General features: G+C 41.1%; 1 protein-coding gene across 2 annotated transcripts in view; it reads left to right on the forward strand.

Annotated features, from left to right (window-relative positions):
• megf11 (multiple EGF-like-domains 11) overlaps positions 1-27,327 on the forward strand; it is a 93,340-nt gene that overhangs the window by 41,895 nt on the left and 24,118 nt on the right. For both annotated transcript variants that reach the window (XM_058076524.2, XM_078789207.1), the window contains 6 exons: positions 11,124-11,370; positions 11,460-11,580; positions 13,312-13,448; positions 15,041-15,253; positions 15,563-15,737; positions 21,140-21,260. In XM_058076524.2, coding sequence (XP_057932507.2) covers positions 11,124-11,370; positions 11,460-11,580; positions 13,312-13,448; positions 15,041-15,253; positions 15,563-15,737; positions 21,140-21,260 — 1,014 coding nt within the window. The remainder of the gene's footprint in view (positions 1-11,123; positions 11,371-11,459; positions 11,581-13,311; positions 13,449-15,040; positions 15,254-15,562; positions 15,738-21,139; positions 21,261-27,327) is intronic.

A 27,327-nucleotide genomic window follows, 5' to 3' on the forward strand; every position in this document is an offset into this window, starting at 1 on the left:
GCCAGCAATCAATCACAATTGAAGCCTCTTGCTGACAGCCGCTGGAACATCATTCTTTTTTTCCCCGCAGATGGCTCAATTCATTTCTTGGAGGCCCCTGTAATGTAACGAGAGTATGTTTAAAACCTCTCTCTCTTTCTCTCCTACATCTACAACTTCATAAGTTTACTTCACTTTAACTTTGACAATTGAGGAAGAATTATTCATGGGCATTGTGAGTTTCAGAGCGAGAAGAGCAACGCTGCTTTCAGAGCCAGCGATTCATTTCATATGAGCTCCAGGATTTCCTCATATTTTGATCGGAAAACCCTCAAAAGAATCCATATTATCCCGGAGATATGTTTGTAAAAAGCTCAATGTATCTATTTATAGTCCTTTATAAGCATTTTGCATTGTGGATGCACAGGAGAGCCCATTTTGGTAGTATTTTGGGTGATTTTTTTCCACAACAGTGTAAGTCATTTCGATATGCAGGAATAATGGATACAATTCCACAGATAGATGCCAGGAAAAAATCCCTATTGTTTAACTTTTCTCACAGAGGGTAATATATTTTGGCACTTGTGATGCTAGGGCATACAGGAATTCAGCCCAAGAATTTATTGCTTCATAATGATCATTTGCATAATGCAAAGTCATTAAAAAGCAATTATTCTTTAGTGTGTGTGTACCCATGTCTCTGTGTTGTTTAGATTAATTTGGAGGTGTTAGGGGCACTCTAACTAAATTGTGTGTGTGCCCACTAAGGGACAGATCCATAACCTGTGACTTGACAGGTACATTTATTGGTTGGTGTAAGAAAAAAAAGACTGTTTGCTGGCACAAGTGCAAACAAGGACATTGTGAAAATGGTAAATAATCAAACATTCTGGCTTAAACCCCACACCTTTATGTGGTGGTCATAATTGGGATGGAGTGCATTTGCGATCAACACATGAAACATATAAGGTTAATGATAACCTAGTGGAATTCCATAATGAGTCAAAAAAGGGGAAAAGAAATGTACGTACTTACCGTCATCGATACTACAAACAACTCTGAGGGTAATGATTGCATAGTTGTTGCATACTACTGCCAGATAAACACGTCTTGGTTCACGGAGGTTGATGGTGCCCAAGATGACAGGGCCATATTATTTTTTAATCTTGGGTATGGGGGAACAAACAACAAAAAAAGCATGTATATGTATTTACATCGCATATATGCAAACATAGTATATATATACGTATATATATATATATATATATATATATATATATATATATATATATATATATATGTGTGTGTATATGTGTGTGCGTGCATGACCGCCCTTCCCGCAACATAATGTCTACATATTTCAAGTGAGGTAAAAGCAGCTGAAAAGGGGAGGCATTAAAGCAGACAAGTATAGGCGACAACAGCCTCGAGGGCGCACTTGTTTTTGAACACTTTGACTCCGTAAAAGGACAAAGATGAGTCAAACCAGCATGCCGCGATTGTTCTTTAGAAATGACATGCTTCATTTTAAAAATGATTCAATAATAATAAATAAATAGAGAGGGCTGCACAGTGGAGAGTGGTTAGCGCACAGGCCTCACAGCTAGGAGACCACCCTCGGGCATCTCTGTGTGGAGTTTGCATGTTCTCCCCGTGCATGCGTGGGTTTTCTCCAGGTACTCCGGTTTCCTCCCACATTCCAAAAACATGCTAGGTTAATTGGCGACTCCAAATTGTCCATAGGTATGAATGTGAGTGTGAATGGTTGTTTGTGTATATACATATGTGCCCTGTGATTGGCTGGCGACCAGTCCAGGGCGTACCCCGCCTCTCGCCAAAAGACAGCTGGGATAGGCTGCAGCACATGAATGAATGAGTTCTTATTTTTTATTTGTGTATGAAGTACATGTAGCCTTGTCTTCTCCAGAAAAGTTCTGATACTTTGTTGTAAAAGTCTGATCTTCTACTGGTGAGTTTGGAAAAAGTAATCATCCACATATTTATACAAGCCATTACCGATATTTAATGGATTTTTCAATTATTGGTAAATATAAACCACAGCTCCATATTATTTGGTGGAAATGGTTGCATAATTTTTATGTAATTCTGTTATTGACCCACTTCCTGGGTAATGATGGCGTATGATTTTACTTGAGATAACCAAGTCATATCATTTGGAATTCTCATTCGTGGCACAAACTTCATTGTCACTAATACAGTATAAAAAATGCATTTTTAATGCACTGCAACATTTAAAAAAAACTGCACCAGTACCAAGATCCTTACCAAAATTATATCTACCACAAGACACAGGTTAAGGACTGTGCTAAAGATGACAGGGCCATACCGTTTTTGGTTCTGGGTGCTGACCACACTAACTGACCAACTATACATCCATCCATCCATCCATTTTCTATACCGCTTATCCTCATTGGACAGAAAAACATTTATTCTTTATTTAACAAAAAATACTTTTAAAAGTCCTTAAATGCTGTCTGGTGTTATCAGCCCCGTCACTGTCTATAAAATAATTTTGTCTTCTTTGACTTTCTCATGCTGCAGATGGGAGCACCCATATCGACACTCTATGAATGAACATCAGTCTTCACGCTTTGACCGGGCCCTTTTATATTGACTCCTAATGCCCCGTGGCACAATTGGCTCTATGCTAATTGGAATTAATAATTGAAAAAAGGAAATCAATGTGTGCAAATTAGGAGTAGTAAGGGTTGGTTTTATCAGGTTGACATTGTGTTTTTGGTTGGTGTGTGTCATGCAGCACCAACATGATTTTGTTTATTGCACTGCAGTCACTGTGTCTTGGTGTGCTCGAGGCTTTTAGGATGTTGTTATATTATAAGAAAGCAAAGGGTCTCTGTAGGACAAAGCACAGGGCGAGTTATTAAATTAATTGAAAAGTGTGACAGGCAGTTTAACAATATGATGATCCACAAGCTTTTATGAGCTGTGTCTGGTTCTGTTGAATAAGCGTGGGCTATACTGTGTCTTTTCACAGTCTGCTTGTGGTACCGCAAAAAAAATACAAAGGATTTTATTTGAAGTACCGTCAAGTGTTTTAGAATTGAGCTTGAAACGACCCGCCCTGGTTCGAACTGGTAACCTTCATGACCCTGCTGAGGATGCACTGCAGAGAGTCAGCAGGGACCTGCAAGCCCTGCTGCATTGATCTGCACTTCACATCCTGAATAGAACTTGGAACAAATGCTCAGCTTCACTTTGCAATATCAGCCAGCTCTGGCTTTTTTAATCAGAAAGGCGTCCTCCTAAATGACTTAAGTTATTTACTCATCACTTCTAACGATCCAGATAAGCAGCCGTCACATCTTGTTTCTTTTCCTCCACCTGTGAGGTTCTATCAAGGAGGGAGCGAGTGCCATGCTTCACACCCACCTGCCCGAGCATTCAATTGTGTCCGGATCGTCTTTGCCTTATGTTGTTAACTTGGCCCGGCCCTCGTCTTTCCTCCGGGGAGGGAACAGCAACGCATCGGGCCGCAGATAAGATGAATTAAGGAAGGACAAACAACACGCCCAACAACAAAAGCTGCAGCAGGCTGCTTCTTCAATCTCGCAGACCCACCCTTATGACAATTGGCACATTCTCCTGTATCCTTGCAAATGCATTTGTCAGGGTGCTGTTATTGTGTTCGCGTATTGCCCTTAAATCCCTGCATTGTTTGTTATCACTTGCATTAGAATGCGTCACACAGCAACAGGAGAAAAAGTGTATATAATCACAACTGGTTCACTGAATAAAACCAAGCTACAGAAATATGGAACTATATACAGTACATACATGTTATATAGTGGGTATTTTATATAGTAGGGGTGTCACAAATTAAAATGTGACCAGATTTCTCATTTGGAGAAAAGCTGTATCGCGAGAACAGGGCAACCAGAAGCCAATCAGACTGTGACCTACGGCATTGCTACTATGAGTGATTATACAGTATGCTATGTGGCAGTGTACGTGCAGTTAATGCGAGATTAACTGCTTTACTCACACCATGCAATCCAACCTACCTCAGATTTCCCAGCATCAGCGTCAGTGAGTGATGTGTTCAATTTTCTATCGAAATTGAACAGCTGTCGCCATGTTTAATGTCCAAGCATAAGCTGTAGTAATTCTACATTTGATCAGTTACTTAAGATTCATCAGTTCGACCCACGTACAGTAGATGTTCGGACTAGTCTGACTCTTTGATCACCCAATGTTCCAACAAATCACAGGTTCCGCTTCTCACCTCATTCATAGAGGAGATCCGTGTTGACAATTTAGCAACATGGTTGCTATATTTAACAATTAGGGGTGCAGATTAAAAGTGAAAGTCAGGAAGTTTTTTTTTTTTGCTTGAAGTACCTATTGTGTGCATCTCCAATTGTACATAAATACCGATGTGCAATGACAGTCTGAAAACTGCATGCACATGTTAGCAATGCAGCCCAACCCTTGCAGCAACATAACCTTGGACACACTTCTCCGTGACAAGTTCCAGACAGTCTGGCTGTCCAAACTCTGGCCTAGAGGTCAACTATGGAATATTGCTCATAGCAGAAATAAAATAAACAGAAACCCAGCAAAAGTAGAAAGCAAAAATGCATTATGTAACTACAAAAAGCTCAAATGTCAGTACTAATAACTTAATAAAAAAATACATTACAAACCCCAATTCTACAACTTTACAGCATTAATGATGACATTAAAATAAAAGTTGCATTACAGTGTTATATTATATTATATATTGTTATGATCATATATTATCAAAGTAGTACTTTATTTGGTCTCAATAAATGTAAACAATAATATTATTTATCGTTTAACACACATTGTTTTGTGAATTAGTTAAAGGGGACCTATACTGCTCATTTTCAGCCCTTTGTATTGAGTTGTGGACTCCTATAGAGCAGCTATACACAATAACCACCACACAAAGCTTTATAGATCTTCCAGAATCTGCACCTGTTCCAGCTGTATTTTCTTGGATTTACAAAATGGTCCATTTTAATTTATTCTACCCACAGCCTAAGGGCATGCCCACTTCGCTGTGATTGGCCCAACTACCAAGTTCCGGGCACCAAGGTGTACCCCGCCTCTTGCCCAAAGACCACTGGGATAGGCTCCAGCATACCCGCAACCCTAGTGAGGATAAGCAGCATAGAAAAAGAATGGATGGATGTAAATTATTTTAATATCTGCTCTCATTTACATGAAATGTCTCCTTTCTGATCTCTCACTACTGAGACTAAATTAGCAATATTTACCATAGCTGAAGTTAGCTTTGCAGGTTTTAAGATTCTTTATTTTTGTCAAGCTGCTTTGTCTCTTGGTACCCTCTAGGCGAGGTGTACCTCATACATTGCTGCCTCAAGCAGTATATAAAACAAAGTCACTCTTTGTTTTATATACAGTATTTGATTCCCTTCAGAGACATCACATCAATGTTCAGTGTGCTACAACAAACAGATACCAGGAGCCCATTCAGATGATTAAATTATCCTAAATGCCCATTCTCTGTTCATGAAACGAGCTACTGTGGGTAGATAAGGGCCATACTACCTCAGATATACAACCCACACTCTCCTAATGGCTATTTAATGGGCTAGTTAGAAAATAAATGTTTGGCTTTTCCAATGAGGAATAAGTAAGTATAACTAATAAAGCATTGAGCAGAAATATGGCCCTGTTCTGTGTCTGCAGATTTATTGCTACAAATGTACCAAAACTGAGATAAATATATGACTTTAGACAATACCTTTTCCCATCAGACCACCACAGAGGTCCTGTCAACTCTTCACTTTATTAGTCTACATGATTTATTTCAGGTGCTGTGATGAATGGCTAAATGTTGAATAACTATTGAATGGCTCCATGTAACAAATAGCACATTGTCAGGAAAGAGAGGAAGAGTGCATAATGTGGTGTCAGCGGAATTTGCATGGCAGGAATTGTGCCATTGATTTTAACTTGAAAAAAAAACTCTCATCATAACATGCGTTAATATATCTTCTCATCGGGTGCAATCAGTAATTTTAGACCTTTTAGTAGAAGAAAAGGCAAGAAAAGGATGATTTGATCACTGTCATTCTGACAAACAGTAAATGCTTGGTTATTAATTATGGATCAGTTCCATTTCGATTTTAGTATTTACAATTCTGTACATTTCATACATTGTAAGTGATTAAATTTTATTTACTTTAAAAATAGGCCACATGGTGGCCACGGAGATCTGGAATATCTGGGTTTGTATCTCCATTTGGACATCTCTGTGTGGAGTTCCACGTTCTCCCCGTATGTGGGTTTTCTCTGGGTACACTGGCTTCCTCTCAAGATGCCCACAACTCATGTATGGAGATCTCTTCTCTGAGAATACAGATGGACTATATTAATAAGTATATTAATAACTTGACAAAATGTGCAAAATATTATACACTAACGGGTTGCATGCTGGATGAGTGGTTAGCGCGCAGACTTCACAGCTAAGAGACCAGGGCTCAATTCCACTCTCGACCATCTCTGTGTGGACTTTGCATGTTCTCCCTGTGCATGCGTGGGTTTTCTCCGGGTACTCCGGCTTCATCCCACATTTCGAAAACATTAATGTTAGGTTAATTGGCGACTCCAAATTGTCCATAGGTATGAATGTGAGTGTGAATGGTTGTTTGTCTATATGTGCCCTGTGATTGGCTGGCGACCAGTCCAGGGTGTACCCCGCCTCTCGCCCAAAGACAGCTGGGATAGGCTCCAGCACCCCCTGCAACCCTTGTGAGGATAAACGGTAGAAAATGAATGAATTAGTTATACACTAACCAGAGAATACACACTGAGGCAAAATTGTGGTGTAAATTTTTGACCAAAATCACGCCCACCCGGCGCAGACGGTAACCAAAGTTGCATTGTACTAAAGGTGCTCACATAAAGCCGCAAGTGAGCATCTGCAAGTTTTATAAACATCCTCCATTTAAAGAACTTGAATCGTCCATTTTGAATTTAGCTTTGAAATGCTTCTGGCAACTTTCTGTGGCCCACACTGACCCCCCCTTTAGAGGAGTGTCAGTCGCTGTGCTGAGGAGGCCAAGCTCAGGAGAGCTTGTGAACAAAGTCAGCCTGCTGGAAGTTGTTTGGTCTTAATCCCGCTGCAGCTGGCCACTTCTGAGCGTACTTCAAAGCGTGGCGCTAACACGACGACTTTCTCAACGCGCTCTTTGGACGTCACCTTGAGAAGTTTGCCATTGGCTCCTTCCTCACAATGCGATCTAGTTTGTTCCAGCCAAGGGGATTATACCTAGCACCTTGGGATTGTTCTTCTCCCTCGTATGTGAGGTTATCCACATCCTCCCCGTTATGCAATATGAGCGCTGAGAGTCCAAGGCGGCTTGTGAAAGTGTCCCATCGTTAGGCAGCCTGACCTGGGTCAGAGCAGTTAATGGGTTGGTTTGCAAGCTTCTCTGCTTTCAAACGCACTCTGAGGCTTGTTGCCTGCACAGAAGAACCCACTGGGGGGTGGAATCATCATGCCACTCAATTTAGCCGTGCTCTCCAGAAGCTGATGTCCTCACGTTCCTGTCCTCTGTGTTTGCCTGCAGCTCATCAGCTCTGAGTCCTAAACGACAGTTAACTGCAGTCAATGTGGGCAATTTGAGAGACGTCTGGGTGAAGTTGGATAATGGGCTTTGCTCTGTGTGCGCTGAGGGTTCTAACTGCAAGCCACAGACTCTTTAAAACTTCAAATGATAACAGATGTTGAGCTCATAAGCAGTAGAAAAGTTTATTTTGTTTCTTTAAGACCTGTAGGAATCACTCACAAGTTTACGAAAAGTGCAAATATGCATAGTGGAGTCTTGAAACTGACACCAAAGGTGAGTAATATCCATTTATCTACTGTTGGTCCAAGGGATTACACTGCATCTTAAGTGAAACCAAAAAAAAGTGAAGCAAAAACATTCCACTATTTTCCTAGCAGCTTGCTCAGATATCGGGTTTATTAACAGATGTGTTTACACCCAAAAAAAAATGATAGGGTCAATTACATTTCTTGCATTCTTGATGATCGGTTTACATCCAGTGACTCTCGCCAATTTCACACTGCTTTGTGGAAGTGACACAGAATAAGGGGACAACATTGACCCAGCAATTTTACACTTTATTGTATCATCACTGGGTATTGTGCAATGCCAGGACAAGGTCGTGAAGTTTAACACCAGAGACTCTCTTCTCCCACCCTGCTGTGCTGGTATCAGTTGTAGCTGTTGCACATCTAATTATCTGACTGTGGGATGTTGTTTCACTGCGCAAAAGCCTGCATAGTTTACACTATTATCCTACTGGGTGGTGTATATTCGGCATATGTGAAGAAATGCCAATATATGTACAAGTCATACAAGTACTATTTCAAATAACACAGTAAGTTGCTCCAAAATATAAGATACTGTCTCTGACGTAAATGATTTAAAACCAAAATGAGACTGTCATGCTCTGCGAGGCCTACGTCCCGTTTTGGAGTCTCATTTTGTTATTAGTTTCCAGTTTTGTTTTGAGTCTCTTCTGTCTGAGGACTGTTCTTTATCTGTGATTAGTAGGACTTTAATTTCATTTTTCAAATCTCAAGAAAGGTAGAGTCAAGTCTGAAGTCAAAATTTTAGAATCCTTTCAAATTGTATACACAGTTTACCATATAAAACGCCATTTGGACAATTATAACATATTTTTTTAATTGATAAATATTTTTTTGAATGTAAGACTACTGTGACACAGAAAAGGAGTGTTGTAAATGACATCATAGTGATCATGTTGGTTGAATACTTCGAATGGAGACACATTTTACTACACACTCACTGAATATGTAAAATATTTTCAAGTCATTAGGTTAAAGTCAGAATGAAATCCAAAGTCATTAATGTCACAGTTGAGTTGAAAGTCTTTGATGGTATTGTCAAGTGGAATCCAAAGTCATCAAAATTGTGACTCCAGTCTGACTCGAGTCCAAGTCTTATTCGTGATAGGTCGGTCATGAACAAAGCATCTCTTAGAGTCGTCTCTTGAAAGTGTCAATGTAAGCCGGTTCTTTGAAGTGAACGAGCCATCGTGTTTTTGCTCATCTTTTTTTCTGTTATTGGAAAAAAAAGGGTGATTGGTCAAAATTTGTGGTGCTGTATGTGACAACAATAACAAAAAAATGGGAGGCGAGCTGAGGCACTGAGGCACTGGTTCATTGTCTTGTCTTTGTATTCTCATTGTGTGTTGGATTCTAGTGGTTAAATGTATTGCGCTATTTCAACTCTTGCTACCTCTGTGTACTTCTCTTTCTTCTTTTTTCTCTTTTTCTCTCTTCTCTATTTGAACCTGCTTGTTCAGCACGACTTTTTAACTGCACTGCACTCCTATGTCAACATCATGGGATCACATACCAAGCCAGGATGTGACAAAGACCCTGTCATAATATTTTCATAGTCTTTCCCTCACTTTTGTTATCAGAGTAAAATTGTTGACACCCATTTTTATGTCTAAACTTCTCTTTCACTGTTCCTCCATGGATCCGCATTGATTCTCAGATTGCGTTTAAGATGGGAGATCCACGGGGAATGAAAAGGTTGCACATAAGAAAAATTAGATGAAGCCAAAGCTGATGCAACAGGTGATGAAATAACTTTAAATAAGAAGCCTCAAGAAAGTCCTATAAACACACTCTGTACAATTCTGTAAAACTGGGATAGAACTGAGTACAAATAATAAATTTTGAATCCACTGACCATACAAAAATGGCTCCTGCTCAACCTTCAGGTGGTTATACATGCCAGGCCTGAGGTCATGAACATATTATGTCCAATCAATATGAGCCATGAGCCACGCAGCCTCTTGTCTGGGTAGGTGCGGAGGCTATAGCGGCTGTGTGCGATGCTTCACGGCCCCCCGTTGCTCGGACCTGTCTTCATCCGTGAAGGGAGTGATCATCTTCCTGCTGTGTGCCTGGAAAAACAGGCTTGGGTGACAGCCATGGAATAGGCATTCATTGAGCTCCCTCGTTGGCCGATCACACCTCTGGCAAAGAGAACATACAAGGAGCCTGTGCGGCATCTTAACATTAGCCTCTGAGCCTGTCAGGAATCAATAGTGGAATATTCTCCAAATGGGCTGCAGAGAATTACCTCAAACTGGGGTTTTATAAGGAGCAATAGAGCTGGTGCTGATAGAAACACATAAGGCCACACCAATCACTTAAATCAGCCATCCACTGTCACAAGAACAATTAGGTTTGCAAGACAGCCTACAACCTGTGCGCTCCTGGCCAATTGCTCCTCACATAAAAAATGGCTGTTTATTTAACATTGAAGGATTAGCTCTTTGCTTGCAGTTTGTACGATTATTGAGTGCCTCTAAACACACCCGTCACTCGTGCAATGTGGTGAATGCGCTTGTTTTACACCACTCCCTCGGGCCCCACTTGGTCATGTCATCAGACTATTTACTTGAGCCCATGTGAAGTAGCAATTTTCAAGAGTGTCAATATAACAATGCAGTTGGGAGAGCCAAGTGTGCGATTACAGGAGATGAATGCTGTCTCGCTCAGGTATTGTCTGCTCAATTACGCCAATGAAATACAATTAGAGTGTTTAGCAAAGTTGTAAAAGTGAGCGCTTGACTATCTGTGTGCATTTTTGTCAATAATGGGTTGTTTATCTTTGCATCCTCTTTGCTGACGTTGGCGTTTGAACAGCTTGCAAATACAGTTGGCTTTTTTTCACTTTACTTTAGTCTATTAACCCGCAATATATCAGTATCACTTATATGGTTTATCTATTTGCTTCCCTTTGTGTAAGTTATAGGGTCTTTGAAAGGGAGACAAAAGTATTGGAACACATACTGGGACTAAAAATAGGCGACCTATGGTGCAGCTGCAATAGTTTCCGGTCTATTGTAGGGGGGGGTGTAACTTGCCGAACATTTGTGAAGTCATGTTGCTGATGTTGGTTGCAATCTGTTATGTGTTGTACCAACAAAGTTTGATAGGGTGGTGGTCATGGCTAACGCATAGAATGGAAAATGTCTCAATTATTTACCTTGCCATGAAGAAGAAGTAGTCCAGATGTTGTCAGTCAGTCTAATGGTCCGTCTTTGTGTGCCTGCAGGCTGTGAGAGCGACTACTGGGGACCACATTGCAGCAATCGGTGCCAGTGCCAAAATGAGGCTAAGTGCAATCCCATCACAGGAGCCTGTGTCTGCACCGACGGCTACCAAGGATGGCGCTGCGAGGAGTCCTGTGAACCTGGTTACTATGGTAAGGCATGCCAACTACCGTGCCAGTGTCTCAATGGAGCCACCTGTGACCATGAAACCGGAGAGTGCATCTGTGCCCCGGGCTACACGGGTGCCTTGTGAGTACTGACAATTTACTTTGATTCTCTGAGTTAGTCAAACACAAGTTTTAAGTGTCAAATATGTGAATATTGTTGTTCGGTGACAGTTGTGGAGAGCGGTGCCCCTATGGCAGTCATGGTCCGCAGTGTGAGCAAGGCTGCCCCTGTCAGAATGGAGGTTCGTGCCACCACATCACTGGGGATTGTTCCTGCCCAGCAGGGTGGATGGTAGGTTACTTTAATAACAGAGTAGTTCTGGAAAAGGCTGCAGAGAAGAGCATGGCTACACAATATGTGATACACCCAGGGTCAATGTGTGGTCCATCCTCTCTCATCCCGTCATTGTCATTAGTTAAGTCAAACATTTATAAAAATGCAACAAAGCTAATATGAATGGGACATTTAGGAAGTTAGATAAATCTTATATACTGCAAAGTCCTTGTACAGCTTTGTCCAATCCACACTATAGATGGTCACACTACATTTAAACGATACTTACAGTTTAACAGCATTGCTCAAGTCTACCATGGCCCCCACTTGCTTATTTTGTCTTCTGTGATTTTTGGCCATTTTTTCTGTTCTAGCACAAGCAGGGCCTTCTGAATTAAATGCAAGATGGTGACTCTAATGTGGCATAACAATAGTTTGTCCACTCCTATTGTTGTGTCCTGCCCCGTAATTTGCTTGTGGCCAGTCCTTGGTCCTGTCCAGAATACGCTCCCAGTCATGGGCAAGCTTCTTTCCTGTTGGCGACTCTGGGCCCACTCGTGTGTGACCCCCGGTGCACATCTGCCCTTGTGGGATGTGGTCTCTCACCACGCCCGGCCTGGAAGTACCCTGTTTGTGGTCTGGGTTGCCGGGCCCAGGATGCTTTAATAGCGGCCTTCAGCTCATCTCTCTTGTTGGGTCTGATGTTACTCATCTTTGTCTTCACAATACCTCAAAGATTCTCGATGGGAATTTGCAAGCCAGTCCTGCACAGTAATACCATTGTCAGTCAAGTGTTTTTGGCACGGTAGGCAGGTGGCAGGTCATGTTGGAATATGAAGTCAATATGAAACAACTGCATTGACTCTGCACTTGATAAAACAGAGTAGACCAACTCCAGCAGATGACATGGCCCCCGTAAATCATCGAGACTAAGGAAGCTTCTGTCCTGTGATGCTCCAGCCCCCCCCCCCCCCCCCAAAAAAAAATCTAAATTAGGACAAAACAAAGGTTTTCAATGGTTCACTACATGCACAATGAACCTAGAATATACAGTACTTTATGAAGGTTTCACAATTTGCATGATATTACGGAAGAAAACGGAAGAAAACTTTTACACAACATGGCTCTGTATAAACCAAAACTGGACTTACATCACCGTCTAGGAACGGAACTTGTACGTAACCCGAGGACAACCTGTACTGTTTAATTATATATCACATACAACAACATAACATGTTTTTTTCTTGTCAATGTCATGTTTTACACACTTTATTTCTGCAGTTTGGTTATTATACTATAGAGTGCGATAGTGTGACACTCAGTCGAGCCGAATAGAGGGTAAAATTAATTAGGATCAGCAGCGGAATCCCGGATCAGATCATCAAACCATAATGACATTGTCCTTGAGTCATAGCAACACACCAAATTTCATCCAAGTGCTTTCACATCTTTTTTTGATCAATCTGGTAGCAGCATAACCTGCACACATTTCAACTCGTTGTGATGATGAATTTAGATTCAAGTGACAATAAATCATACATCTGTGTCGAAGGTTCCAAGTTCCCAAATGTTTTCAGCGATATTACATTTCCTCAAAGTGCAAAATCGGAGAAAATACAGTTAAGAAACAAATGAATCATCCCTGAAGTGAGGAGAAAGTAATGAAGCCGTCAGTCATTGAGGGTGCTCTTTCTGTCTATCTTTCATGTGGGTCTGATGATGTATCTCAAACAGTCCTGTTCTTCACAGGGTTCTGTTTGTGCCCAACCGTGTCCTCTTGGCAAGTATGGCATCAACTGCAGCAAGGACTGTTCCTGCCGCAATGGCGGCCTGTGTGATTACATCACAGGCCAGTGCCGTTGTGCAGATGGCTTCAGTGGGCGCAGGTACTCACATGACATCCAAACGGCTCAATTTAACACACAAATGTGCACAGTGATGTCTAGTACAGCCACAGCATGTAGGTCAGACAGTGGGATCATTTATTGATATTCCACCCAAAGAGACAGTTTCCTGCTGACAATTACACACGCAGTAAAGTCGCTCGCTGGCCTATTCTCTTTGTTGACTTTCTAATGAGGCACCAACCTGTTATTTTAAAAGAGAAAGGAAACGCTTGAATAAGTCAATTCTCAGGTGAAATAAGTTGATATAAGAAAGCCATTATTCCATTTCAAGGTGAGCTGGAAGCTTTCAATAGCGTTGTTAATGTTTAATTAATCTCATACTTCATACTGACCAGTCAGGTTTTTGTGTCTCCAGCCCTTCATCCACTCTCTCTCCACTCCCAACTCGTCCATTGATCACACGGTGGGCTACATGCTGTTTGGGCTCTGTTCATTCATTATAAGTAATGGGTTTTTATTAAGGTCTCATTGAAATCCACAGATCTTTTTAGTTCCCCGTGTCTGCCGGAGCAGCTTGGCTTTATTACATCAGCTCGGGCAATCGCCTCATGGATGGAATCCTTGACAAGAGCTTTACGTTACCTTATTATTTTTGCAAAATTGCTCTCATTCATTTTATCAGAGGCAGGTGAATTAACCTGCATGGAATAATCTCTAGTAGGACCTTCCATCCCAAGTAGCATGATCTTACTTTACTATATATACAGTATATAACTATGACAAGGCCTCTCTCATATATATATATAAATTAGTAGAAAACAACTACCAAAACTTAAACTACAGTGGAGAAACTTGTAGCATAGCATATTTTCCGTGCCATAAGGCGCATGCTAAAACATGGTCTACAAAAAAAAAAGAGGCAACAGAAGCCAAACAGTGAGTTTAGTCCCTGTGTCAGTGGGAAATGGTCCGACCGTCAATCAAGCAGACCGTTACCAAAGTCACAGAACATCTTATCAGCTTTTGGAACTCGGTATACACATAAAAGGTGCAGTGATTTTTGAGAAAATTAAAGGCTTTTAAGTAGTCCTTATACCAGTGCGGCAAATATGGTAATTTGACTGTAAAATGTGCAGACAACTACTATTGATATTGTATATTCAGTGCATTTAAAGAAACATCATTTTTACATTCACTTCAAGAGACTGACTTATGTTTGGCACTGATAATGGCTACAAAGTCTAACCCCTGCAGTGACCCTCAAGTACGCTTGCTTACAGTGGGGCTTTTACTGCTTAAAAATAAATAAATAAATGGCTTGGACAAATTTACCACTGCTCGGGTTGCGCCACGTTCCGCCTTCCTGCGCCACCTTACGTTTCGCCACATAAATAGAGCCCCAGAGCTGAAAAGTGGCGGTTAGTCCTGCAATCACAGTATGTAGGACTAAAGAAACATCATAAAGATAATTCTATGAAATCAGGGCACATGATATAAGGTTTGGTTCTCAGGAGTGAAATGCAGTCACGTTTGTTTGATCTTCCACCGTGCATCTTTAACCTGTAAATACATAGCATCTGATGTTCTACTCATTTCAGAAGTATGATTGGCTGTGTCCTCCGTGTGTACAGGTGTCAAGAAGACTGTCCTGTGGGCACCTACGGCCCACAGTGTAACCAAAAGTGCGAGTGCCACAATGGAGCCAAGTGTCACCACATCAATGGAGCCTGCCTGTGTGAAACCGGCTTTAAAGGCCCCAATTGCCAAGAGAGGTTCTGCCCCCCAGGCCTTTACGGCCTCATCTGTGACAAGTACTGCCCTTGTAATGCCACCAACACTGTGAGGTAAGTGTGCTGCTTCAAGATGAGGCGTAGTTTCACCCCATTTTTAGCTCCAAAGCACCGCTCATTGTGAAGTCTGAACACCTCTCGGTCATGTCGTCCAGTTAACTTTTCATTGTGACCTCCACTTCATTTATAATTTCTCACCATTCATAGTTAATGTCGTGTTAATGCTGTGATTCAGCCTGCATAGAAGTAAGTCATCACAGAGTGAAGGAGAAAGGAGACATCTCAAATAAGCACACACACAGAGATGGATGGATTTCTGGTGGTGTCTTTTCGTCCCATCTTTCCTTCTCGTTATGCTGCAAGCTGCCATCCACTTTCTGGAGAGTGCACCTGCGCGGCAGGATGGACGGGACTTTACTGTAATGAGACCTGCCCGCCTGGCTTCTTTGGGGAGGGATGCATGCTGCCGTGTAGCTGCTCCAATGGAGCTGACTGCCACCCTGTCACGGGGGCCTGCATGTGTGCCCCTGGCTTTATGGTGAGTACATCTGCGGTGTTGTTTTTATTATTGTTGCATCAGAAGAATATTACTCTGTCTACCTGTGCCAGCTCCTGTTTACACACTGTACATGTAGGCCCATAGTGATACCAATGCTCCATCCATTGTCTATACCGCTTATCTTCACGAGGGTCGCAGGGGTATGCTGGAGCCTATCCCAACTGTCTTCGGGCGAGAGGCGGGGTACACCCTGGACTGGTCGCCAGCCAATCACAGGGCACATATAGACAAACAACCATTGACACTCACATTCATACCTATGGACAATTTGGAGTCGCCAATTAACCTAGCATGTTATTGGAATATGGGGGGAAACCGGAGTACCCGGAGAAAACCCACTCACCACCATGCGGCCTTCATTTAAAATAATTGGTGGAATACGAACCGTTTCGCTAGGTTACTGTTTATTATATTTTTTTTCCAACAGCAATATTCAAAAGTACATATATAAAAAAGTACATATAAACTTCAGCACTATAAGTATGATGCTAATGTAAACTCAATTGAAAGTTGAATAATTTCTCTGTATGCAATAATAATAAATATTTGCAAATAAAAGCAGCACAAAGAAAACGTACACAATAAATAACCAATGGCTGAACTGTTCATACGTTGTTACATATTTGAAGTCATTTGTACAACACCTGTCAATCAGTCCTGTAGGGGTGCATTTACCTTAGTGGTTGACATCTCCAATGTGTAAAGTTGGATGTCCTGTCTGAATGATGTCTTCTTTGACCCATTCTAAAGAATTTCATGGAATTCAGTTGGGTAATATAAAGAGTTATGCTGCTATGAAACTTCCATGCCGTTGCAGAACAAACGTTCAATCCTCTGCATTGGGCATTGTGCTTAGAGGAGATAATTCCTCTTTCTCAGTTAAACCACAATTATGTTGGTTTTCTACTAATTATAGTGCATTTCATTAAGCAAGATCCCATTAAAATCTTATGGGAACGGGCTAGTCTTTCATGTTTCATCACTGTTTACATCTCATGCTACCCAAAAGAGAAAAAAAGATAAACAGCACTCATTTGAGGACAAAAATTTACATATTCTAGACAGAGAAGACAGATGGTTTGAAAGAGGAATGAGGGAGGCCATCTACGTCAAGGTTGAGAAACTATCTCTGAACAGGGGAGGGATGTCTACGACATTACCTATCCCCCCCATACAGTGGTGTGCTTTCATCCCTGCCTAAAAGATTCAATCCTTTACCCTGCAACATGTATCAAACATGACACAGCCATTGTTACAACTGAGTGGAATACTAACAAGGTCCAAACAACTATCGTCGGCTGACAGAGGTCTCACTCCGCTCTATCTTAACTACTGTTGTATTGCACCACAAAAGATTGAAACCATACTTGATTGGGGCGTCCCTCACCCACAGGGAGTAAATACTTGGATCTTGCACCATCCCCTCAGAGTTCAGCTTGTCCTATTGAATTGTGAGCACGAACTGATAAAGCCTGGTTGGATGAGGGGAAAAGTGTTTTCTACAACAACCTGAACAGTCCAGTTGCGGTCGATGCAATGCCTTGAGAATACAATGACCTGGAAGAATGAGTATATTCACATACATCTCATGCTATCAGACTTTGTGGAGAGGCTTGAAATTGGATTTTTACCAAAATCAAAAAAATATATGCAACTTTTGGCAGCTTTTGTCGTTTGACATTTGTCGTCAAACTAATGTTTGGTCACATCTCATGTTCTTTTACTGTGATGACACTGGATGCGTTTCACAAAAAACATACTACAATATGCACGTAAGTTCTCGAAAATTAGCATATTTATATTTAAGTCATTAGACAATCAAGACCTTACTTTTCCCTTAATAACCAACACTTTCTTTACAATTTTTTAAGACCCTTATTTTCTTAGATGTTTTTATTGTGAAGGCGGAAAGTGCGCTGTCTTGTCTTGTGCCTCTTTACGGATGTTTGGTGTGAGGATGAGACAAAGCTGTGTGGTTATAAAAAAAGGGCTTCCCGAGCTATATAGTTGCCGTTCTTACGTCATGCACCACAGTTCTATGACAAGCATTAGACAACCTACATTGACAGGATAAAATCTACAGTGTGAAAAGAAATTGTTTATTATTTCAATGACAAATCAACGCATATTTTCATATGATAACATCCTATTTTAGCAGAATCTTTGATTTAATTATGGAGAGTTGATTTCTAATTATGCCACATGCATTCTTCAAAGAGCTGATTAACTGTTTTGCCCTTGTTCATTTTAATCACTACTAAGGAAACAACAAAAGGAAAGGAGAATATGTGATTTACATTTTTATAGTAATAAATATGTCACGACAATGTGCCATCACTTTATTATCTCTTTATTGATGAGCTCTTTTACACTAATAGAAACTCCCTCTGATGGCTGGGACTCTCCACTTGAATTGTGTCCCTTTACTTGGCAACACATTTACTGTACCGTGGGCTAAAATGCAATCGGTACAAACTATTTTTTCCACCTTTTCACATTTTCACATTGTACAACTCTGTAATTATTTGTACAACCTCAGCCGCATGTTTTTTGTCTTGCAATCTGAAGTTACAGAGCCACAGAGATGGAGGGAGTACATTGCAGCCAATGTAACATTTCAGTGGAAATTGCCTTTGTCTTCGAGCGGGGCCTCTGTGGTGAATTGAGCCACGGAGTGACGCCGCAGACTGTGTCTTAATTTGCTCCACCTGTTCCTCTATGGTGGGGAGGTCTGCCAGATCCATTAAACAGACCTTGAGGGCAAGGGAGTCGGATGGGAACAGACGCACTACATATGGAGGATTGGTGTGTGTGTAGAAAGACGACTAGAACACTAATGGCGTTTTTTGTTTTTTTTTTTCTTTTGAGAGAGAGAGAGACTTTTAACAAAAATGCCACACAACACCGAAGCTCTGCTTGAGACTCTGTGACGCCACCTGTTAGCGTGTAACCTTTTGTCATTTGGGGCCTATCATTATCACACAGGGTGCTTTTAAAATGTGCTTGATGATGGCGTTGCAGCTATGATTGCCAGTGAAATCACTTCCCCGGGACACCACTGATGGGCCGAAGCCTCCCTGCTGCATTTTTGTTCTGGAGCCTCGTGTGGTGGCGAGTGTGAGAGCAGACCGAGCTCCTGTACGCTTGATTTAACCCTGGTAATTGGACATGCAATTTTTGACTGAGACCTGTTCAGACACTGTCCCTGCCAGCATTACATATGTAGTCACGTAACAATATCTGCACTGTGTTTATTTGTATTCTGTTGACAATGCCGAATGTGAATGATATGTGCATTAGCGAGTCTGCGATGGATTCCAGTTCATTCCTTTGTTGGTGGCGAAAAGAAATGATTTACCCGTCTCCCAGGGCTTTCCAACCTCATCAAAAGGTTCAGAGGTTCATTTTCCGTCCTGCTGCATGAATTTTAAAGTGCACTTGCTCGTGGAGCTGTTAGATGAACTGTTAAGGGGCGAGACTGATTGGTAATTATCAGTGTCATTTGCATCCAATCTCAAGGGGTACCAGGCAGATCAATGTTGTGTCAGCCGGTTGTATTCGGGATGAAAATGCCAAAGATTCCAGGCCGAGGACAACCGGAATTGTAACCTCCACTGGCTGGGTCGTTGCATAAAGTTCTGCTGCTCTCGTGCAGGCGGACTGACAGCCCTGTGTTTTAATAATGATTCACCACATGCAGACTTCTATGCTTCGACGGCTCAAAAGGAATATGAATCAGACGTTTAATGAGGGAGCCGCCGTTCCTCTCTTGAGAGCGGCGGAACCACAGGTCTGTGTTCCGCGAGGAGGGAAGCAGCAGCAACATCCACGTGGTCATTTGTGGCCTTGTGACATTTTATGTGGCCATTTAAAGGCGGCCTGACCGGTTTGAACGACTCCCTGCCCTTAACAAACACAACAAAAGTGCTACTGTTGGCAGTCTTGAAGCTGTCATTTACAGTGGAACAAAGCTTTATTGCAGCCGATTGATCAAAATTTCATCGGCAGACGAGGGCTTTTATGTGTCGCGCTGGGGGGAGGAGAGATGTTTTAAGATGTGCCTTCCGTCCTTGGCGTCCGCTATAGCTCCTGCCTTGTGTTTAAACTGAGTTCAAAATGATAATGAGAGCAGTGAGCGGCCAGCAGTACCCCAGCGGTCGAGCCAGCGACTCCTATGGGCCCCTAATTGGAACTCTAAATCATTGTGTCACCTGTCACTCAGGGCGGAGTTTGCAAAGGGAGGGGGTGTGTGAGATTCCTTAGACTGGCTGTGATCTGCAGCTTATAAGGAAGGGTGAGACCGGTGCAGTACTCAGCCTTTAAAGCAGAGAAATTCAAATAACAGCAGGTTATAGAGGACAAGGTGGGGAATACAGCGTGTCCTTTACCAGACGTGATGATAAGGGGCTTAAAGGCTGCACCAGCATGGCTGGCAGCCTCCCTTTGGTGTTGTTATTAATACGAGATTTAGAGTCTGCAGCTGACTGTCACAGATATCCTGCACATCTCACTGCCCACCCAGTGTTTCCATTAAGCCCCCTTTTTCTCTTCCAGTGTTAACCATTATCATCCAGGAGAGTGGATACAACATTCAAAGCATTCTGCAATGCAACCGTATGCACAGTATGGTGATAACTCTCTACGCACATCCCACCCCACCGCCTTTGCTTGTGACCCCATCCGAAGAAGAGAAGTCATAATTAGGGTACAAGGACATGACCCATGAGCCATCAGTGTTCCCTGGGAGCCCTGGTCTCCATGGTAACAGAATCCCAATGAAGGCTAACTGCTTTTATTTATTTTGACTTAATAAGACTCAAATAATACACTTATATAGTCACATACCATAATAAAATACAAAAGAACCAAACAATTTTATATTGTAATCTGATTGCATTTGTTTATGTTTCTATCAAAATGAGATGTCTTCATAATTGTAATCATTTATCATAAAATTAGAGACCATTTTCAAGTACTCAGGGCCTTCTCTGCAGTGAGTTAAAGTGACTGAGTGGCCGAGTGGTTAGCATGTTGGCCCCCCAGTCAGGAGATGAGGAATACATAGTGTTCAGATATCCGCTTGTGAAGTTTGCATGTTCTCCCTGTGCGTGCATGGGTTTTCTCCCACATTCCAAAAATCATGTGTGAATGATTGTTTGTCTATATGTGCCCTGCGATTGGCTGGCGACCAAAGTCAGCACACCCCCGACCCCAATATTAGAGATGTATGAAATTATTATAATGCTCAGTCGAGATCAGATATTCATTTAACGCTATGTTGAACATTTAGGTTGCAGTGATGGTTAAGGTCAGTCATTTTTATTTCCATGAAGACTAGTCCCTCCTCCGCTCCAAATGACTTTATGATCTTTTCTCCTCAGGGTGAAGACTGTGCCACAGAGTGTCCTCCTGGTTTGTATGGACCAAGCTGCATGTCCACCTGCTCCTGCCACAATCACGCCTCCTGCTCACCTGTCGATGGATCCTGCATCTGCAAGGAAGGTATACAATTGCTTTGGCCTCTGACTATTGTCAGTATCACATGACGGCTGTACTGTTAACTATTGGTTGTTTAGCTGAATCACCACAAGACTTGTTTCACACCTTCAGGAGACTGACAAGCACATCTGTGTAAAATTTGAGCAAGATTGTAGGCCACCATCAAGCAAAACGCAGGGTTAACTAATTGCCCAAGTCATTGATCATTATTTGTCCAATGATTAGAAAGAATATTGAGAATATTAGTACTACAATATTTTATGTTGCTCTGGTGTATCAGTCGCATCAGTCGATGCATCATGAAGAGCAAAAAAACATATACGTCGCACTGGACTCGCTGTTATTTATGATGGAGCTATCATCAGAGATAGCTTTTTTGAGTGTCACTGCGCCGCTCCCAACAACATTAAATTCACAAGAGAACAGAAGGAGAGGACAATGTTTACGCCAACAAAGACAGGAGGATTGTTGGAGGATAAGCGGCATAGAAAGTGGATGTATTACTTACAGACAGGAAGTCTCTAAGGCAGCATATTATAGAATATTGTGAAATAAAAATTAGGAGCCCCTTCCTTTTTCGTTTCTGCACTACTGAGTGAGTGTTGGTTCAGAGCTGGACACCAAGATGCAGGGATGAGATGAAGATGATGCTTCTAATAGTCTTTTAATGTCAGCAGTCAAGGGTACAAAGACAAGGTGCTATGTCCAGAGCCCTGCTCCTTGAACTAAGTGCTAATCAGGAAGAAGTGCAGTGGAAAACATAAAGGGCACCACAGGAAAAAATGTCTCACTGTACTACTCACTGAAAGTCAACATTATAGCAAGGTGGTGTAAAGCCACCAAACTATTCAGTACTATACTAAGTTACTAAGTACATACGTACAACAGGGCATCTGGTACACAGGCAGATCAAATCAGAGCCAGATCACGGGTGGGGCAAATGTCTGGGCCCTTTAAAGGCAAGTTGTTCCTTTCTCTGTGTGCATCGTATCAACAAATAAGTAAGTCTGAAGGATTACTTTGTGCATTAAAAGTGTTTCATCTTGAGGATTTCATTTATATTGGCGTTCCAATTAATCCCCACACGGCGCCAGTGGGGAAAACCTGTCACTACGATTGGAGATTCACCCGGAAATGAGGCTTTATTGATGGGTGTGTGTATTTTTGTATTTCAGATACAATTAAGAATGGGGTAGTGGTTATTTTAGACTTGGGACATCATGGAAAGATTCCAGTTAGATATTGGACACTTACTCATACTCAACAAGCAGGATCGAAACTATTTATCAGTGCTCATGTCAAACTTTATCCTAATGTCACCATGCAAAATACACATTTTTCATCCGGAATTACTATAAAATGAATGAACCATTGAATTATGTTCAATCTTTCAAGTGAATTAACATGATAAGGTTTATGTTTTTAAGTATGCAGGAGTAGGGGGTACATGGCTTCAAGTCAAATGTCTGATGGGGTACGTGACTGTAAAAAGTTTGTGAACCACTGCACTACATAGTCACTAATAATAAAACAACACGAAATCACAACAAAGTGACATATTCATTACAATAACACAATAATAACATTCACTAATATTGTATTGTAATAAATATAATATAACACACAACTATATGGTATGAATGCCAGTAATTGGCATTCACAGCTGCAAAATAAAAGACCAGTGAGCAGCAGTCGCTGCTTATTTCGTCTGGAATGAGCCCCCATACTATTATTCTTAGATTCCTAGAATAGATCTAGTCAGAAAATATGGATTTACTTACTGACAGACCGACTGGAAGATAGGCTGGAAAGACAAGTGACAGCAAGCCATTATTTGCTAACAATTCATGTCCAGAACACTTACCTGTGACATCAGGTGCAAAGAGTACAACCATGAACGCACGTGAAGAAAGTGACATTCTCAAACATAATAACGTTCAGTAATATTGTGTTGTGAGGGGTGTGACATGTTTTACTGGTACTGATAGCCACAGCTGCACAGAGCTGAAGACTATTGATGATTGTTGTTTAGCAAACCCATGTTGTTATTCTCAATTCTTAGATTTGTGGTGACACAAGCCTTTGGATTTATTGCTCTATGCTGTTCTATAAGCCAAGCCATATAGAAATTAGCACTGCATTAGCCGCCGCCACTATGCCTACTATGGAGCATAATAAGGCCTGAAATGTAGATTGATTTACTGACACCTTGGAACATTTTCCATGGTTGAACGTCTTGTGGGTTTTTGACGTTTTTATTGTAATTTATTTGTCCCACAATGTTTGCGATTATCTGACGAGGTGAATAATGTCTTTTAGAAATGTGAACAATATTACTTTTCCTCTCCGAGTGTTCCAGCAAAAGTTTTCAACACAGCGATCAGCCATAATATTAAAAGATATATGTAATAAACAACAGAAATTCAGGGAGAAGTGACACATAATATCCGAGAACGGCACTGTCCAGATCTGACATCACTTGCTTGTAAAAAATAATTCATATGTCAACATTTGAACACACATCTAATACAACAAATGTGCCTTTCAATGTAATTTTTCACAGTATAAATAACAATATTAATGTGTTTTGGTGTCATGAGCACTTTATTATTTATTATTTAATATTTAGCGCTTTAAGTGCACATGATGGGCTGCACAACCGAGAGTGGTTAGCGCGCAGGATGCACAGCTGGGAGACCCAAGTTCGATTCCACCCTCCGCCATCTCTGTGTGTAGTTCTCACCGTGCATGCGTGGGTTTTCTCCGGGTACTCTGGTTTCCTCCCACATTCCAAAAACATGTTAGGTTAATTGGTGACTCCAAATTGTCCATAGGTATGACTGTGAGTGTGAATGGTTGTTTGTCTATATGTGCCCTGTGATTGGCTGGCGACCAGTCCAGGGTGTACCCCGCCTCTCGCCTGAAGACAGCTGGGATAGGCTCCAGCACCCCCACGAGCCTCGTGATGATAAGCGATAGAAAATGAATGAATGAATGAAGTGCTCATGACACCAAAAGATGTTAATCCTGTTATATAACATTAAATGTTTATTAAGGCTTATTTCCTGCAATAGATGTATGATTGAATAATGAAATATTTCCCTTTTTTTAAATATCAGTTCTTCTGGTTCTGGAGGAAGAGGGGCAAGTGATGTTGAGGCCATATGGTCCTGTCCGGATGTTCTGCTTCACTCCAATTCTTTCCCATTTGTTATGGTGCGGTTGCTGTTGTTTATTATAATGTTGATTTTTTTAATATTATGCCTGCTTGTTGTGTTGAAGGCTTTTACTGGGACACACGAGGAGACGACATAAGTTTGTTCACGCTTCTAGTATGGTTATTTGCACCTGGAGGGCGTGTCTAAATTGTGTCTAAATCACAAGTTGTTTATTTATTTATGACAACAGTATGGCAAAAATGCTTTATTGAGCAAGTACTTTCATTTTGTGATTGTTTTTCCCAAACTTTGTTAGGTGTCATGAGTACTTTACGAGAACACATGTCTGTGTTAGATGCGACCCTCCTGGTGACTAGAGATGCAACGGTACAGTGATGAAGTGTGTGTGTGTGTGTGTGGAAAGCATCTGTAGAAGGATTTGCACTTTTCTTCAGGCACTCTTCAGAGATGTGAAGCCTCTCCAGACCTTTGCCGTGTGGCCTATATGACAGGTTATGTCTAATGAGGACTCCAAGGAATGTGAATTTCTTGTCATTCTCATCAGTGATGTAGGCAAGGGTTTGTGTTTCTGTTCCCCAGAGGGTGTAAGAGCCAAGAGCTGAGTTCTAACCCAGGCTTCTGACCTGATCTGAGTCTTGTTATGGTGATGGGATCATGCATAGGTTGGCAGTGATAGGTGAGAGAGCATTTTGGATGTTGCAGGAGGACACATGAGAGGAGCTCTTATAACCTCAATGAGGGATGAGAAGTAAATCTCGTTCTGAACAGGGTTGTTTTTGAGTTGTTTTTTACCACCCTTGTTCCCATCAATCCTGCTTGCTGACCTCAGCCTATGTTCCGTCCCTATTTTTTTTTATGAAAAAAGATGGATGGATGGATGGATAGCTATGAACCGTATCTGAATTACTTGACTATGAATTTTTCACAATGAGTTTAAAAAAAAAACATGAAAAAACATTTATATCCTATAATTATATCCGGTTGTTTTTGTGTTGGAAAGTGTCTTGCAATGCAGAATAGCCAACGTGTAACTTAACCTTGTTACTAAGTATGGTGAATGGAGTAACATTGGTCTGGTCAACTTCCTGGGTAAAGCGTTAACGTCAGGTTGCATGAAAAAGTACACAGCCCATTAGGGTTGTGGGGGTACCCTGGAGCCCATCCCAGCTGACTTCGGGCGAGAGATTTATGAGCGCTTGTGTATTCATCTTCCAGCACAATTAAAGCTACTTGGACAGAAAGAAAGGAGAGGTGAGCTATTTTTGTTTTATGCGACTGGCAACATTTAAATTGTACGTTATTTTGAGAGCAGACTTGCACTCTTTTCTGAATACGTTTTTTTGCTATCATACTATCACTTTAACTCAACAAAAATAAAACTACTCATCCTTTGAAGATGACTGAAAGAAAGCAATACTGCCATCTAGTGACATTTCATAGGCATTGCTAGAATTTTTAAAGGTACTTGAGGTTCGGATTCAAATGTCTATGGCAGGGGTCTCAAACTCAATTTACCTGGGGGCCACCGGAGCTAGGTTCTGGGTGAAGCCGGGCCGCATCAGGTTTTCAAAAAAAACCCAAAACGCACTTATTAAAAACTGGGAATAAAATCAATAAAAAAACTATCTTCAATGCTTTTGCTTCTGCTATATCCTACACTTTTGCAGTACTTTGGTTCCGGTTTTCCACACCAAAATATCTGATAAAACATTCCACTTAATTTTTATTTTTCTATACACAAAATAAGAGTAAAAAAAATAAACAAATAAGAATAAAGACAATAAATCAATCAATCAGTAATAAGTAAAATAATAATAAAACAGCAAATGAGAAAAACCACATAACCACAATAAGAAACCACATACAGTTGGTAGAGAAATTATTTCTTTCAGATTCAAATGTTCAGTACCAACAATTATTTAACCCTTAACATGAAACATTAATGAAACTTAATAATTTTACCCAATTAGCAAGTTAGCATCATACTCAGTTCTATCTGGGAGCAGCGTCGTAACTTTAACATGTTTGATGAGATGCTTTATCTTGACGTGTATTTTCCGTTTTATTCCAAATCATTCCCTGCATTTATTTGGACCGAGCGTCATTTGTACCCAGCGTCATAAGCCTTTAGCTTCATTGCTAATCCAAAGCAAAACAGGGCGGGGTAACAGGGTAGGGTAACAGTATGGGCAGGGCAAAATCATGTTAATTGTGTCCGGTGTGCACACAGCTTTAAGCTGTCATTTCAACATTAAACTTTGGTACCAAGGTGGGGGCTTCAAACCGCGAGTTTGAGACCCCTGGTCTATGGGGTGTAGGTTAATGTTTTTTATGCTCTATGAAAATAATCACTTATCACGTTATATTAATTGGCAGGCAGCATAATAACACTTTTTGAGATTTGTGGCTAAAAATGTTGAAGAAATTGACACGCTTGTTGGTTGTGAAATGCAAAACAGCTCAATGTTATTTACATTTGCATTGGCATCTGCTTGGTCACATGAATTGTGTTTGCAGCTTGTATAGAGTGTATAGAAAATGGTTGTGTGGATGCATATATGTATATGTATATAAAGTACCAGCTTGGACACATTTAAAAGCATTTGACTATCGCTGTCAGGTGGGTTGTATTCATCTGTGCTTTTTACAGTAAATGCTTAGTATAAAGATTCTGCTGACTCATTCTGCTGTTGAGTTGTACTCTATAGGATATCTTTATGTTTGGCTTTTATACTTGTATCAGCAGGTAAAAAAAAAGAGTAAGAAGAGATTTAATAAAAGGTTGGTCGCCCGGGTCCTGTCATCCTGGAACTTTGAGAGTTTCCTGAGATAAAAAGATGCTGATGGCTCATCTTGTAGTGACACTGTCAGTTTATTGCCTTCTGTACTCA

This window comes from Doryrhamphus excisus, linkage group LG1 (assembly GCF_037039965.1).
Source record: "Doryrhamphus excisus strain RoL-2023G ecotype Guam linkage group LG1, RoL_Dexc_Guam_v1.1, whole genome shotgun sequence".
Lineage (NCBI taxonomy): Eukaryota > Metazoa > Chordata > Actinopteri > Syngnathiformes > Syngnathidae > Doryrhamphus > Doryrhamphus excisus.